General features: G+C 41.3%; 1 protein-coding gene and 1 long non-coding RNA gene across 3 annotated transcripts in view; one reads left to right on the top strand and one right to left on the bottom strand.

Annotated features, from left to right (window-relative positions):
- Positions 1-1,074: 1,074 nt before the first annotated feature.
- On the bottom strand, positions 1,075-4,758 carry LOC116780160. The gene is made up of 2 exons (XR_004354357.1): positions 4,574-4,758; positions 1,075-2,633 (listed from the first exon to the last, which is right to left on the bottom strand). It is a non-coding gene; the product is annotated as an uncharacterized LOC116780160 (long non-coding RNA).
- Positions 4,759-4,975: 217 nt separating this feature from the next.
- Positions 4,976-17,422, top strand: part of PDE8B (phosphodiesterase 8B) — a 75,397-nt gene continuing 62,950 nt past the window's right edge. For both annotated transcript variants that reach the window (XM_032674716.1, XM_032674715.1), the window contains exon 1: positions 4,976-5,289. In XM_032674716.1, the coding sequence (XP_032530607.1) occupies positions 4,978-5,289 (312 nt within the window). In that variant the 5' untranslated portion in view covers positions 4,976-4,977. The remainder of the gene's footprint in view (positions 5,290-17,422) is intronic.

Genomic DNA, 17,422 nt, shown 5'->3' with positions numbered 1-17,422 from the left:
TCCTTAGAGAGGGAGAAACAGCTGTCGACAGAGGAGAGCAGGAACCAATGCTCTTCCTTGCTCACACACAAAGGGGTGGAGAAGGTAGAGAGTGAAGGAAGGCCTCCTGCCTCTCTGTGCACTCTCAGCACAGTTTGTGCCTCACAACACTTTCAGTGGCAAGGGCTGCTCATGGAAAGGGAACCAGACTGAGTTCCCTCTTCAGCTTTGCTCCCTTGAAACAAGCTTCTCCATGAGTCAGTTTCCCCACTTGCAAAATAATGTAAAGGATTTTATAAACTTCTGGGGAAAACTGAGATAACTCGCATTGTCCAAGCCAGTCATAATCTGAGTGTTAAAGGAAGGCCAAAGGCAAGTCCTATAGTGAGTTTAGCAATCAATCCCAGCGAACTCCTTCTGACCGAACAATTCCTACCTGAAGGTATCTTATTGTAGGATGTTGCTAATAGGAAGCTGTTATTTGTAGCAGTCACAGACACAGTGTAACACACCCATGGTAAATTAAAACAGTTTTGCTGCAACAAGTGATTTTTCAAAGTTATGAAATGAAAGTTTGGGGCAGGAATTAAAAAAATAGGATGGTTTTGGTTGAGCTGGAGAAAGGTCATTGCTTTCAGTGATGTTGCTCTTTATTTCATTGTTTAGAGAGTCATTGGATTTGTGAACTGAAAAACACATTTTGCTCTTTCTCAGGCAAAAGAAATAACCTTCACCATCTGTATTTAATATCTTTTTGTTTTGCAAGTGCTATCATTTATTGTATTTTTGATGAGTAAAAGCATGAGATTAACATTGTATAATATAGATTATCAAATACTGTAAAGGTGGGGATTTTTTAACAAAACAGAGGTATGCAGAAAAGAATTCTATTCTAGCTGTCGTGGCTATTATTTTTCTCATATCTAGTTTAACTTAAAACACAGCATGTAGTCTGGATAATTTACTTTGCTCTAATCTGGGTATGCAGCATGTTAGTTTTTACTGTAGTTTAGAAATTTTTTGGACCAATACGAAAGGACTGAGCCTCCTAACTGTTGAGCTTCCTAAGAGCCTAGTGATTTTTATTTTTTTTTCTTTTGGTACAGGCTTATTTATACATTCTTAAACTGGTTTTACAGTAAATGAACCATGAATAGAGGTAACTGTCGTCTATAACTGGTTGTCAAGTACCAGATTTTCATGTCTCTGTAAAATGCAACCTCTGAAGTAGTATATTCTTACTGCAATGAACTGGGATTTAGAGATGTTACTTCCAATAATGCCAACATAAACTTAGCAATCTACTCGTAGCATAAAGACTTAATATTGAGGTCAGAGAGAAACCTATGCCTGGCTTTGGAAGGGATATAAAGTTTGGAGGAGCATATATTCCTTGTTTTGGAGGGATTTGCAGGTGTAAACACCATAGAGAATGTATACCCACTGTTTTCTGCTAGAAAAAAACATACAAGATGTTTCAGGGTTCCACTGCCACATTCCACAATCAGTCATATGCTTAAATTCATCATGCTGAAATTAGTCATGTGTAAGAAATTGGTTTCCTGTGAGCATAAAATTTGTTAGGATTTATAAAATTGCAGTTAAAGCCAGTGAACACTCTTTAGTAGTGAAAAAACTGATACATATGAATATTTTCCAGTGTCTGGATGTACTGACTTCATTCTAGGGCCATACTAAATATGCGTTTCTGAGGGCACTACATCAACTGTTCCTTGTGTAAGTCATTGGTTGAATTAGCACGTGCTGCTCACAGTAAAGCCTTCTGCTTTAGTGGACATCTGTCAAAGCATCCTGGAGCAAGATGACTGCAGGAGCATGACTTGAGTGTGCTACAAGAGGTGGTGCAAGTGTGCATGCATGTGTTTTAAATATTTCCTCTTTCTCCTTGTTCAGTTAATTCATGGTTGTCTTCTCACAGGCAAGATTCAGGAAGAGTACTAATGTTAGGAAAAATAATCTTTAACTTTTCATTTCTTCAGTTCCTACTTCAGCAAGAGACAGTCATCCTTCTCCTCTGCACCCACTCACTCAGTTCCACTTCTGTTTCTGCTCACACTAATCGTCACTTGTTTGTTCTGTCTCTCTAAGTTCCTTCTGAGCCCCGTGTTTCTGAGGAGAGACTGGGAGAGTTGGGATTGCTCAGCCTGGAGAAGAGAAGACTCAAAGCATATCTCATCAATGTTTAACTGAAGGAAAGGTGCAAAGAGGACAGAGCCAGGCTCTTTTTCAGTGGTGCCGAGTGAGAGGTCCAGAGGCAATGGACATAGAACAATTTGGAACATGGGAGGTTTTCTCTGAACATCATCAGGGAACTGTGAAGGTGACTGAGCACTGGAATAATTAGTCCAGAGGGGTGGTCTTCATCTTTGGAGATATTAAAAAACATCCAGATATGCCCATCCCCAGCAAAACAATTGAGATGGCCCTTCTTGTGCTGTGAGAGTTGGGCTGGATGACCCTTCCAAACTCAGCCATCCTGTGATTCTGATGTCAGGCAAAGCATTGTTACTCTACCCACTCTTCTGTTGCTTTTCAGCAGTCCATACAGTTCCCCATCCTGCAGCCTTCACTCCTCTCAAGCACTCTGGCACTTTGCACAGGCAAGCTCATCTTCTTTAGTGATGCCCATTACCCTAAAATAAACAGTACAGGGAGAGCTACTTGAGGATTGCATTTAGCAAAGCTTCTCAAGAGTTGTGACTTCTTATTCCTACAACTTATTTTCTGACATCAACTCAAATGTTATACCTAAGCAAGGGAAATGCATGTGAGAATGGGCAGATACCTGCAATGCTGTCTGAAATCAATTGCAAAGTTGTCACAGAATTCAGTAGGAACAGGGCAGAAACTGGAATACTGAGATGTTAAGGAAACCTGGGTATGGAGTGACTGATGAAATATCTGATAACTGATATCAGTTCAGAAAAATGGACTGTGAATAGCCAGCAACACAGTTTAGGGTGTGACAACATTTTCACCAAGCTCTGTCTGCAAAGTCAAAATATGGTTTATGTTCACATCCTTTACTAAAATTCTAAATGCTGTTGATTCCTGGGCTGGTTAAATTCCCATGAACAAAGTCTCAAACTATATAGTCAACAACTCTTAGATATCTTTTGGGGAACATTGTTTACACTAGTGTATGGGGTTTGAGTGGCATTCCTGAACTCCTACTCTAGTGCAAATCTCAGATGTAGTCTTCAGCAAATCTTCAACTTTAATTTCCCAACCAATAGTAGAAAAGAAGAGAGACTTGAAAATATTGCAAGGAATACACATAAGTGGCTGCTCTTTTGTTATTAAATGAGCTTTTAGGACACATTTATCTCCAACTAGGTGCATTATGCTCTGAGAGACTGTGAGGTCTCATCCAGAACTGCAGACTGAGCAGCAAGAAAGGCTGCATGGTTGGGTGATGAAGCACAGTCTGCTTCATTTTACTTACACTGAGCCTGTGTTCAAAGTGATCCTCAAAGACAGCCACCAGCAGAGCAGTGTGGCAGCAGGCAAACATGCAAACACGTGCAGGATGTGAGCCACAACTTGATTTGTGAACATTGACAACTAGCAGGGAAAACAATTACCTAGAAAAATTTGATTACCAGGGCAACAGGGGCTCTCTGTGGTAACCGGAAAAGGTAGAATACTATGTCAAACAGGTTGGTGATCTCAGTCTAGTTTCTTAATGGCTGAGTGCCGGTCTATATTTCCATAATTGCAATGACCCATGAACTAGATCAGCAGAAACAGAGTCTAAATGCTTAAAGTCTCTCTAAACGGAGGCATTTTAGCTGTGAAACTTCTGAATAAACTTCTGAATAAACTGATACCTAATCCATGAAAGCACTTCAGGAGCATTAAGAGCACAAATAACATGTTCAAACCACTTTATCATTCAACATTACAAACTTTGCACCAACCATGCTTCACATTTCTAGTATTTTTACATCACTCATTAAAAATGAGGTGGAGAAACGGCAATCACACATCAGCTAACACTCCAAGATGAAGAAAAGGTGTATACACAAGTGTTCATTGGTAACTGAGTGTCAGATAAAATACTTTCTTAGGCAGGCAGCATACTGCTTGGATGACATTACCAATTCCTGAAGGATTTATTATGTGCCATTGAAAACAGAGAGATTTAAACTAAAATCTTGCAAAGACTTAAAACCCACATGTTTAGTTTTACACCTCCTACATAGTTTCACTGAGGTCAATGAAACTATTCACTGTGGAAAGCTAAGAAGGTGTGTAAATCTCTGCAGCATTAAATATTTTGCTTGATTATCTCCCCAGGGACTGAAAACAGGGATTGGCAGCTATCAGACATCTAGGGTAAAATGGCAACTTGTGTCATTGAATATTGGCTTAATTGAAAAACAGCATTAAGAGTTGTAGAACAATTGTGGCCTTTTTTCCTAACTTGCAGTGAGTGCTGTGTGGCTCCAAACTGCTCCCTGCAATACCCCCAAGAAACTGACATTTGCTCACCCATGACTAAGGCACATTTTGACTGTCAAAATAAGTTTTGAGAGAGAGAGAGAGAGAGAGAGAGAAATGTCGTACATACCCAAGGCTTGAAAGTAGACTCTCTGCCCGGGTCGCGAGAAAGCTGCATCGCCGATGGTGATGCTTCTCCTCCTCCCCCTCCTCCTTCCCCTCCTTTTCCCCCCTGACTGGGTGCAGACTCGGTGGCCGCCAGCGCTTCGTAAGACGCAGCCGAGGAGGGGAAGGGGCTTAGCGGACCTGGGATCCCCGGAGGCGGCGCGGAGGGCCGGGCGGGGGTGCCGGGGAGGTGCCGGAGGGGCGGGAGCGGCCGGGGCAGCGCTGGCGGGGGGAGGCGCCGGTGCCGCCGGCGCGGGGTGCGCGGCGCAGGGGCGGCGGCCCCGCAGCCCGGGCGGGCGGGCGGCAGGTGTGAGCGGAGCGGAGCGGGCCGGCGGTGCAGCGGGGCGGGGTGGGTGGGGAAGGGAAGGGATGGGCTGCGCCCCTAGCATCCACGTCTCGCATAGCGGTGTGATTTACTGCCGGGACTCGGAGGAGTCCAACTCCCCCCACCAGACCACCACCATCTCGCAGGGCACCGCCACCCTGCACGGCCTCTTCGTCAAGACAGACGCAGCCGACTCCATTCCCTCCGTCCTCGCTTACCAGAGCCGGCAGCCGCCGCCCTCCGCCGCCCCCCGCCGCAAGGAGCGCAGGGAGTCCGGAGGCGCCTCCGCCCGGTCCAGGACGCCCCACTGCTGCAGCGTCGAGGCGGAGACCCAGACCAGCAGCTCCAGCGTCAAGGTAAGTGGTGGCCGCTCCAGAGGGGTCTCCAGCGGGGCCGCTGTGGGTCCCCGCCGGCCGCGGCAGAGGGAGGGCAGTGCGCGGAGCCGGCGCCTCCTCCGCTGGAGGATGCTCGGCGGGCGGGATGCAGCTGCCGGGAGCGGTGCCCTGGTGCCCACTGACTCACCGCAGCTGCAGCGGCCGGGCCGGGCCGGGCTGGCACTGCTGCGGGGGGGGCCGCCACTCCTGGAGCTCGCCCGGGGGGGAGCAGCGGCCACCGGGCCCCTCGGGCTCCCTCCGCCTCTCTCTGCCCCGCTGATCCTCGCTTCGGAGCGGCTCCGGGGCGCCCTTTGCTGGGATCAGTCCTGGACACCCCGCGAGCGGGGAAAGGGTTCGTTTCGAGCCTCTGTGACTGATAGCAGAGAGTAGGCGCCTCTGGGAGAGGCGGAATAAAATCTACTCCCGTGTAATTCTCAACTGCAGCAAACCCGTACCCGCTGCTAGGTTTACTTCACCCCTTTTCCTGCCCCCGTGTCTGGTTCGAATGAACTGTTGCTGCGAGGCGTGGATGTTCGGCTGAGAACAGAATCACTGTGATGCGCACACGTATGCAAGTGCACCTTGCTGGCGTAGGGCTGTGAGGATGCTCCCAGAAGGGCGGCAGGGTCTGTGTCTGTAGGGTATCTGAAAGGCTTGGGTCTCCCTCTCAGTACCTAAGGCAGGTACTGCTGCGACCTGCTTGTCAACGTCTTCACTTAAGTTTAGCACTTTAAAAGAGATGAATGTGCTGGTTTTTTTTTTTCTTTTCCTTCCCCCCCCCCCCCCCCCCCGATCACAGTAGGTTTTTCATTAACTTCTCTGAAAGCTTTCTAGAAAGTAAGTTTTACTTTGTTGCCCTCTTCCAAAGCTTATTATTAAAAAAAATGGTGTCATGATCCTACCTGCACATCAGATTTCTTTTGTTATAAAACAGGATACCATGTCACAAAGTAATTCCATGGGCTTAAACAGATTGAAATATTTTGTTAAAAGATAATGAAGAAATTAAAAAGTTTTATTTCTTTATAATTTAAAAAATCCAGAAATCATCTTTAGGAAAACATAAGTGAGATAGGTCAAAGAAAAAAACCACCGAATACCCCCATAATCCACTGTCAGTTTGTTTATTCAAATGCTGAGAAACTTGCAGAATTGTCTGCGGTCAAATTGACCATTTCACTCATTTAGAAGAACCTGGACAAAGTTCAAGAACAACTGGAATAAAAAAATTGTGTTTCTTGGATTCAGGGATTTTGTTGTTTGGGTTTTTTTTTTACATTTCAAAGTGGAATATTTAACACAAAATAAAATTTCTTTTTTTAATGTGGAGGAGAACAAAATAGAAATACTTTCACAATAAAATTGAGAATTGAAAAAAAATGTTAAAGTGGTAATTCAGTTCTTAATAATTATTTATGATTTGCTGTTACATCATGTGCTCTTATAAACAAATATATTTGTCAACTTTCTGGTTATTAAAACTGAAAATATTTCAGATGTTTTTGAACTTTGTCATTGGCACTGTAATCTTATTGATTCAACAAGGCCAAGTACTGTCTGGGTCTTGCCCTTGGGTCACAACAACCCCAGGCAGCACTACAGGCTGGGGCAGAGTGCCTGGAAAGCTGCCAAGAGAAAAAGGACTGGGGGTGGGGAGAAGGGGGAAGTGTGAGAGTGCTGGTCAACAGCATGTGAACATGAGCCAGCAGTGTGTCCAGGTGTCCAAGAAGGCCAATGGCATCCTGGCAATAGTGTGGCGAGCAGGTTCAGGGGAGGAATCATCCTTCTGTACTTGGCACTGGTGAGGATGTACCTCAAATCAGGGGCCAGTTCTGGGCCCCTCACCACAGGAAAGATAATGAGGTGCTGGAGCAAGTCTAGAGAAGGGCAACAGGGCTGTTCAAGAGTCTGAAGCATAAATCATATGAGGAATAGCTGAGGAAGCTGGGAGTGTTTCTCCTGGAGAAAGGATGCCCAGGTGAGACCTTATCACTCTCTACAACTACCTGAAAGGAGGATGTAGCCAGGTGGAGGTCAGCCTTTTCAGGTGACAGGATGAGAGGAAATGGCCTCAAGTTGCACTAGGTGTGGTTCAGGTTGAACATCAGTAAGAATTTCTTCATGGAAAGTGTTGTGAAGCATTGGAATGGGCTGCTAAGAGAGGTAGTGGAGTCACTATCCCAGGAAGTGTTCAAGAAACGATTGGCTGTGGCACTTAGTGCCACAGTGTAGTTGACAAGGGGGATTGGTCAAAAGTCGGACCCAATGATTTTGGACATCTTTTCCAACCTAAATGATTCTGTGATTCTGTAATTATTTTCTATAGTTTCAGTTCTTTTTACTAATTATGGGTTTGTTAGGTTTTCTGGTTTTGGGGTTTTTTTAAAGTTATTGACAAACCGTTTCAATTATATAGTAGAAATATTCTCATTGTTATAAAAATTAAGATATGTAAAATTTTTTATACCATTTTTAAAATTGAATTAGAGACTCCATTCTTACTGCCAATCTTGGCACAGTTTCATACAGGTTGTCTGACTAAAGCAAGGTTGACTATTACAGAACTATCATAAAGGCAAAATCATATATGATACCTGATGGGCTGTAAGTGGAAAAGTGTGGAAATATGTTTCTCTAGTAGTATATGATAATAATATTTATTTCCATAGAAGTTCAAAATGAAAGAAAATATTTACAGAATATTACAGAAGGAGTATCTAGCAATACTACGTGGTTTTAACTGCTTAGTTGCATGTATCAGCCATATTTGATATTCCATACCATGTGGTGTCATGCTCAGTATGTAAAGAGGGGGGAAGAAGGAGGAAGAGAAGGATGTTTGAAGTGATGGCATTTGTCTTCCCAAATCACCATTACCTGTGATGGGGTTCTTCTCTCCTGGAGATGGCTGTACACCTGCCTGCCCATGGGAAGTAGTGAATTAATTCCCTGTTTTGCTTTGCTCACATATGTATCTTTTTCTCTGCCTATTAAAGTGTCTGTATCTCAAGTCACGAGTTATTTCACTTTTACTCTTCAGATTCTCTCCCCATCCTGCTGGTGGTAGAGTGAATGATAGCTGCCTGAGGCTCAGTTGCCATCTGGGGTTAAACCACCACAAAATCTCATCTAACTCTGTTCAGGGGACAAAACAATGGTCAAATGGCTGTGGGCACTATTATGCATTAATATGATTTTCCAGTTGTGTAACTGGTTAACCCACTTAAACCATGCTGCTTGGTGTTTTGTGTTGTAAACTGATCTTTAATTGTTTACACAATCAAGTATTGCATTATTTACATTTGACCCTGTCTTTATACAATGTTTTAAAACTAATCCACATCATAATATGAAACAGGCATTACAATAAATCAACCTGCAATGATTTCAACCCTATTCAATTTAAATAAAACACCAAAAAGGACCTCAAACCAAAACCAAACCAAACCAAAAAAAAAAAAAAAAAGACAAAGCCAAAAAAAACCCCCAAACACACAACGATCCCACGTCAGTTAGAATATATGACTTATCTAAACCTTACTTTTAAAGTCTATCTGATCTGTATTCGTTTGGGGTGAGATAGTGTTACAAAGGCAAGAGTATTTTTTCGTTTTCTTCTCCTTTCCTTAATGACAAGTTCTGAACTTTCAGAGCCATGAGATGTGTTGGTCCTATCCTACTCACAGTGATTATGAGTAACCATTCAGCAGTTCTGGTATGTGTGTGAGTTTCTTTGTGGATTGAAAGCTTGGTAACTAATATCTAAAGCTTGCTGACAAAGATCTTGAGTGGACTTGTTAAGTATTAGAAGATGCACCTGCACCCTGATTTGGAAAAGGACCCATGGTTTCTGGTGCCCAGCCATACACTGTGTTACTAAGGTACTTGGTCAGAAGCACTCAAAAAACAGACATTCCTTGCCCCTGTTCCTTCCTTAATAAAACTAAACAGTATCAAAACAAAGAGTATTAATATCTCAAACCTTACCTCAGCTTTATATAAAGATACAAGGCATTTAGCTTACATCACTGAAGTATAGCTTTGAACATGGAAAGATGCTAACGTATAAAGGCTGATTGACCCATTGCTCAACTATTGCTGGTTCTGAAGTGCAACAGAACCAGCAAGGTTTAGCAAGGAGTAAACAGTTTCTTGGACACTTCCTTGGAGATTTAAAAAGGTAAAAAATGTTTACCTTATCTTTGTTTACAAGTACATCTTTTAATTATGGCCAAATCTTAAGCAGAAGTGTGTGAATAGATTCTCCTTTCTTGAACATCTTGAGGCTTTGGCATTAGCCAAACTTTAAAAACTACAACAACAGACAAGTTTCAAAGCTCTTGTTGCTAACATGTAAGCTAGATGGAAAAAAAACCCCAAATCATCCGCAGTCTTCTATTGATTACTTTATTGTATTTTTCATCTTGAAATTACAAGAACAGCAGGTGTAATGGTTTGGGTTTTCTTATGGTGTGTTCTTTGTGGAAGAGAAAGGTCTGTTTATGAACCTCCCTTGGTCAGTCACAATAGGAGCAGGTTTTGACAGTTTTCAGACTTTTTATAGCAAAATGTTTATTAGAAGCAAAGCTCAGAAATAAGAAAAAAATACATGGGACGGTATCTCTTACCAGAATTGGTCTGTGTTAAGTTCCAAGGTGGAAGTGTTGGAGTGGGTATATCCTTCTCAAAATGTCAAGAACCTATCTTTTACAATTTTTTTTCTTATATCTGGGGGAATATGTAAAAGAATGCAGCTGCCAAATACAAACTGGAGAGCTTTGAAAAATCCAGGTACTGAGAAAGTCGCATCAGGTCCAGAGAAATGCAGAAAAGCATTGCCTTGATTTTGAGTACAGTTCTTCCCTTTAAAGCAGGATCATGTGTAAGAAAAATCGCTGTATTTCCTGTTCTGTTTGAAGTATACTCTTGTTTAATTGTCTGCTAGTAAGTTCTGTAGCATATAAAACACACCAGACAAGACATTTCTTGAACATAGTTCAAGCAGAAAAGATTGTGGAGGCCAAAAAGTATTGAAATATGTTATGATGCAGAGCCTTGTTAATTCAGGCTAGATGTTCTATAAGAGGTGCTGGCCTGAATAACTCTTACCATAAAGGATATTGCTAGTATAGAAGTGGCTCTTCTATGACTAAGCCCAGACATCTTAAATGAATACACTAAAAGGACTTTCGTAAAGATTTACTGTTCTTTATCTGACCTTTCCATTCCTCCTTCAAATGATTCAGGTAAACTTCAGCAAGCCCTGTAGTTATGCTTTTAAGCAATGCTAGACAGAAGAAGTGTTACAGAACAGATAATACCGTTTCTTCAGAAAATATTAAAGCACTTGGCAAAAAGAAGCTTGGTGGATTAAAATGTGACTGCACATTGAGTCACGCAGCATTCTAGACTTCCAAAACTGTTCTTGATGATATGCATTTATATAATTAAATATAAAATGGGCACACACACGTATAGGAAAAGTGTTGGAAGCTTGTAAGAGAGCCACGAGCCTCAACCATTTCATCACTGGAAGTCAGCAGAGTCCCATGGCCCCTCTAAGTTCTCCGGTAAAAAGTTATTTTGGAACATTTGCTTTCAGTGCCCAAAATACCAAGCAGTTTTGAGCAAACTGACCATTATTAGCTTGTGTTTTCCAGTTTTTACTGTTTGCTATGGGCAAAATGAGACTGAGGTTTTCACCTTCCGCTTGATGTGAATCTTTTTACAGTTTCTAACACTCCATGATTGTGCTGGATGCAGATGAAAGGGATTTAAAATAAAACTGACCACACAGCTGAAAGACATAATGCAAGCTGAGGAGTTGTACCAGATATCTTGGGGAATAGTGCATGTTCTTATCATGCAGGAGATAGGTTTCAATTCCTGCAGCTGAGAATGTTTAATAATCATTAGGGTGTGATACTATGTGGGCACATAGTTTCCCATTTTTGTCCTTCAGGTGAGGAATAATCTAGTTTTCTATCATATTTTAAGTAGTGGTTTAGACAACAGAGAATTTAAGCAGGTTGAAGTAAATGTGTATACATGATCTGCAGGTAGACTAAGAGAGGTACGACTACCAAACACCTCTTGGAGACATTTCCTTCCAGCTGATTTGAGTGTCCCTTCTGTGTCTTGGACATCTATCACAATGAGATGATGAGCTAGACCTTTTTGCTGTAATGAGCATGTAAACACCTGATTCTCAAAAATGTTTCCTGTTCCTGATGGGGATCCTTCAACTTCTCTGGGGCTTTGTTATTTTAGACAGGTTTCTGTATTTCCATGGATTCCCAGATCAGATAGTAGTACCAGGCTGGATCATAGGCAACATAGGCACTCCTGAAGTAAGGAGTAATGCAAGTCTATATTTTCAATAATTTGGCAATGCTCTGTGAAGTAGTTCTTAATTTGCTGCCAGATCTCAGTGTACTTTACTATCTATGTAGAGTATTCTCTGCCTGTATCTCCTCTCTGCATGTTTGTCACTCCTCTTATGTTTTTGGAAGATTCAACTCTATCTCAACTCTAACTCAACTCTGTCTACAGGGTTTTTCAGTGTAGCCCGAAGTGTATGTAAAATGTGTAGAATTATCTTTAGTGTACATGTAATTTTCTGAAATTGCCTTTAGCAAAGACTGTATGTAGCTGTGTGTCTCCTAGAAAAAAACATGTGAAGTGTTTTATGGTGTAGCAGAGTTTAACTGTCTTTAGTGAGTCTTGCCATGGTAACCAAAGTCAGGATTATGGCTTCAGAAAATCAACAATCACATTTACTGATGTAAAGATAAAAGTACAGAACATTATGAAAGGCAGCCTGTGTGTTTGAAGTGGTTGAGGGCATGAGTTTATAGTAACAACTGCCACCTGATGATCCCTTGTGTAGTACTGTCTCCTCTGGCACAGATCGATAGGGGTATTTCTAGCCCACTAAGTCATCAGTCTGGCAGGGCAGCAACACAACACCTGACTGTCCCCTTGCTTTTCTGAGGGCATCTTCCTTGGGGTGATCTCACAGACCGCAAAGCACAATGAGCTGATTCTATAGGAGCTTCCACAACTCCCCCAAAACACTGATGCTTTTGGATTGTGAAGCTTGAGTCATCTTTCCATCTGTGTGAGGAAGAAGTGCTGTCCAAAGATACATTATTAATTCTGAGTAAGGTGACATGCTGTACAGCTTTTTGGAGACAGTGTCTAGTGCAGGTAACTTTCTTCACTTGTGAGGTCCATTTGCTTATGAACTTTATTTTTCCCTTTCAGGTCAGCCATTTATGTCAACCACAACCTTAGCCTTCAGCATCCAATTATTTATAAATTACTTTCTCACCCATGTTGTCAGCTATAAAAGAACAAAATGCATTAGAGACATGCTGTTCCTTTGGGTTACCTCTGACTCTGTGAATAGAGAGGTACTCTGGAGAATAGTCAAAAAAAATCCCTGCCTATCTCTACGCACTGATTTGGCTTTCCAGTGACAAATATTTCATATCTTGAGTATAGAATGGGTAGAGTGTAGATTTATGCTGAGAAACCCCTCAGCTAAATGGTGCTACTTTAGAATCACTCTCTATATTAAATTCCTAATAATGTGAGTTACTCACTTGGAAAATGCAGAACTAATTTTGATGTAGATTTGGGATTCATTGACCTCTTGCCCTGGATTCATGCTGCATCTGAAGAGGCAGTTTGCTTTCTAACAGAATGGGAAAACTGGACCAACACTGGTTGGTTTCATAGCATGGAAGAGTGGAGTAGGAATTGCAAAGATCTGGGCCGCCTGGACTCCAGCACACAGAATTCACAGAGAATGCAGCCAAGTGTAAGCATGAGTATAGATATTATAAAACTGTTTAAATAAGGATTCCAAAGAAACAACACTTAGCTGAGAAACTCTACATTAGTAGGGTCAGCAAAGTCCACTGCTGAAATGGGCAGAATGGAGTACTGAAGCAATGTAGCTGTTAGAAATCAAGGTATTCAAGGTATTTGTAAGTCTGGGACAAACTGCTCACAGCCGGTTTGCATATAGAGCTGTAACCTGTTAGATTTAATTACTATTTATTAGTTTATATTTGGAGGGGTGAGTTCTGATTTCTATCTCGTTATATACATGTTTTAATCAAATAGTGATATACTTACCTGGGGCATACTTTTCAGTGCTGTTAAAAAATCAGTTTAGTTGTGTGTGGAATTGGGCATGAGGTCTCTGTTGTTAGCTTTGGAGCTGCTTCCAGCAGTCAATTTTCCCTTTGCTCTTAGGTCAGCCATTTTGCCACAGGGCCATTGAAAGTGGTTTTCCTCTTCCCCTGTCACAAATTTGGATGGCTGTCTGAGGGCATTATGAACTTGAATGTTGTCAATGGCCATTGTTCCCCTGCAGTTATGTTTAATAATCATTGCATCCATTTTGAAATGCAATTTATCAAGCCATTGTGCTAGACAGAAAGCCAAGAAATCTCTTTTAGAAAAGGAGAGATAAAATTAGACTTTAACTTTTTGTGTGTGTTTTTTTCCAAAGTTAGTCAAATTTCTTTTGAGATCCCAAGGTAGGTGGTAATGTAATGGCTAGGGTTTTTTCTGGAGATGAGACACTCAAGTGCAAGTCTCTGTTTTGAAAGAGTCTAAAGAGATTCTCCCACGAGAGTACCCTGCTTCCTGGACCGTTGGCTATTGTGGGTTTCTCTTCCTCTTGCCTCTGGCATGGCTTCCCTGAAATCCATGCATTCCAAAGAATCCTGCCTGAAGAATTACTACTTCCTCCTTGTTGCAAAGACAGATGTTTCTTTAACAACTGTTTAATTATATTGTGAAATAATATAAGGTTTCAGGAAAATGTGGTTATATTCCATTTCAGAATAAAACCATTCCCATGTGTTAAATGGTTAGGGCTGTGTTAGTGTTCCACGCAGTGTGGTGACTCATGGAAGTGGAGTAGCTGCCATGTTGAGTACCTTGTTGTGGCCTCGTTTCAGCCTGCTTCATTTTGCCTCAGATTGCAAAGTGAGGGAGGCCAGGATAGCAAGACATCTCAAACTTTAGAACTCTTACATTCTCATGGACATGTTGTGGTGGGCTGCAGCTGCTGAACAGCACTCCATCCCCATGGAGCTCTGGATGGCAGCTGCAGTGCACTGGTGGAGACCTTGGATATCTTTTGCTACCTTTTTTCTAGAGTCTTGTGCAGACATGAAAAGGTCAGCTGGAGTACTATAACAGTGTGGTGGATGGTTAGAGAAGACATGGATGAAGTGAAGATCTGAGATGAGCTAAGCAATGAGACATCATTGTTCAAGCAGGAAAAAAAATGTTCAATTTAGCCTAAGCTGGAGTGGTTGTGGAAGGGGCATCTGTTGTGGGCTGGAGGAGGCCAGGACAGAGTGTTGTGCCAAAGGGGGTGGGGATGAAGGGGCCTGTGGGTAGAGAGGTATCTTAGGGGGAAAAAAAAAAGATCTGTTTTGGTGGCACAGGATGCCTTTGACACTGGTAAGTCTTGAGGATATGTAATGTCGAATCTAGTGATTTCTGTCCAGATCTTATAATAGCTGCACAACAAAAATGTATCTTACCGCTCAGTGCTAAGCATCATATTGACTGATGCAACAGGAAATGCCTAGATGGTGTTCTGTGTACAAAACTGTAGTAGTGTATCCACTGCTACCTAAAGTCATTTACTAGTCTGTGATTGTCTGGGTTTTATAAACGATCCCATCACAACGGCAGAGGACTCCATCTAAGTCTTGCAATTAAACATTTGAAAGCAAGAGAAGTAGCTAGTATTTCTCTAGACAAATTGAAGACTCCTAACCAACTGTCAGTTCAAGCTCTATATTCTCTAAGGAGAAAAAAAACCTCTTACCTCCGTATGTTTTTTATTCCTTGTCAGAAGTACTACTCCAGACAAGCTGTGCTGGTTTGTTGTAATATCCTGATAGTCGCAAGAAGAATGTTGGTAGCTAAATCAATGCTTTTACTATAAGACAGGAAAAAGAGCTTGCTGGGAGGATCTTGTTGCACTAAAGAGAGTTTTCACAAAAGAGGGGGAAAAGGTACTCCCCCGAAAACCAAAATAACAACAACAAAACAATACCAAAACAAAACACCAAGCAGAACATAAGAATGAAAATTGTTCTAATATGGAGATACTTCTGGTATAACCGGTTCTGATATTCTGGGAACTTCTGTGATAACTTTGTGTAATGACAGGATGCACTCCTGTTTTGCAACCACAACTAGAAGATTGCCAGCAGAGGATTCACAGGGTGTATTACCTCTGTGGGTCTGGTGCATAGGAAGGAATTTAATCTTAGTGGTAGGTTTTTCTTTCAAAAATTATTTTGGATAAATAACCACTGTATTTGGTGCAACAGTTTCTTTGATATATTCTGGCATTTTTCTTATTTCAGTGTGAGAGAGTTTTTACTCCTCTGGTCCTTCAGGTGGGCTTGGATTGAGCAACACAACTTAAGGGTTTTTTCACACTGTTAGTGGCTTAAAAAAAGATGTTTATAGATATTGTTTAAGACTCACACTCAAGACAAAAGAAGTCTTAAAAATAATATGTTTAAAATTCTATCATTTTAAGTTAGATTCTGTGCATCATGGTATTAGAGATATCAGACTTCTTTCAGGTTTGTGAAAGTGAAATATCATAAAATTATCAATAGCAGAAGAACTAGTGGTACTGATCAGGCCTTCTCAACCAGAAAGGGTGTCTGTTTGCAGATACACATTAACTAGAACAGCCAATGCACATACAGATCTCTTTTGGCTCTTTAGCATTTTAGTGGCGTAGGGACTATCCATACAGTTCAAAGAGTGCAGTAATGAACTGTCTTCAAAGAAGGGTTTTCGTGGGTTCCACCAGATTTATACAAGAGGCTATTTTTAGATCAAGAATTTTTTGCCCCCTTAGAGCTATGAGACATCTGTGGCCTTGCCTTAGATTTTAAAAATCTGTCTTGCTGAAAGTAACTTCTTTAGTCCATCCTTTCATGTTTGCTTTGTTGTTATATTTGTTTGGTTGCAAATATCTGCAAATCTGCAGACAGCTTAAAACTGAAAAAGGTTCTATATTTCTGTAGCTCACATGTAAAATCTTACCAGTGAACACTGTTTTCCTGCATGGTTGATGCAGATGGCTGCCTCTCAAAGGATGACCCTTAATCACCACACTCACGGCTTATTCTCTGATGTCAATACAGAGCGCAGTTCACCTATCCACATGTATGTTTGCAAATTGCTGTATGATACATATATGTTTTTTGTTCTGTAGCCTGTTAAATGGCAAATGAGTAAAGAATGTCTTCTTTGTTTTATTTGGGAACACGTCATATAGCTGCGCAGGATCCACTGGAACAAAATGAAAGAAAATAGAGGCAGCTTGCTCACAGTTGCAAGGTGTTTTTGTTTGAGTTGCTAATATTGTAAAATGGATATATGCAGATATATATGATCATCTTTGAGTTTAGTCTGGAGAGCTACTCCAACAAGATACTGTCATCAGGCAGATTTAGGAATATCTGACTCGGAAAGAGCAGCAATAAACTTTTGTGCACTTCAGAAATTTTTAGGAGAGAGATCAGGTTAACTCTCATTGTCTGCACTTTGTAAGAACATTTAACAGAGCTAGCTTTCTAACCAAACAGAACTAACAGAACATGAAGAAGATGAATGTGATTATTCTTATTATATTTATCAATTAGTACTCTAGAATTTTTGTATATCATTGAAGGAAGAGGAACATTTTATTTCAAAATTTAACAAAAGAGCTTAAAATAAGAACAGTAAAAACCTGGTATCATTTTGCACTTCCAGCTGCAGTACAGAAACGTGAAATTCATACATGTAGTCTAGCGGTCCCAGTTCAGAAGTCACCATGTCATTTGTTAGGATGCAATCTAGAAAGACTACACTTCATCAGAGAGATGAAGATCTGGCCTTTTTAAGATAGGCAATGGGCAAATTTAATTTTTTTTTTTACATTTCCCCACATTTTATTTTTAATTCAATAAAAATAAATGATTGGGCCCTGATAACCCCCCTGGTTAAGGGGTTATCAAGGACCAGAACAGCTGGCATTATATCACCCACACAGCCCTTAGTTATTTTA

Source organism: Chiroxiphia lanceolata, chromosome Z (assembly GCF_009829145.1).
Source record: "Chiroxiphia lanceolata isolate bChiLan1 chromosome Z, bChiLan1.pri, whole genome shotgun sequence".
NCBI classification, from domain to species: Eukaryota; Metazoa; Chordata; class Aves; order Passeriformes; family Pipridae; genus Chiroxiphia; species Chiroxiphia lanceolata.
The sequence above is the reverse complement of the archived record's forward strand: the minus strand, read 5'-3'. Positions and strand labels throughout refer to the sequence as shown.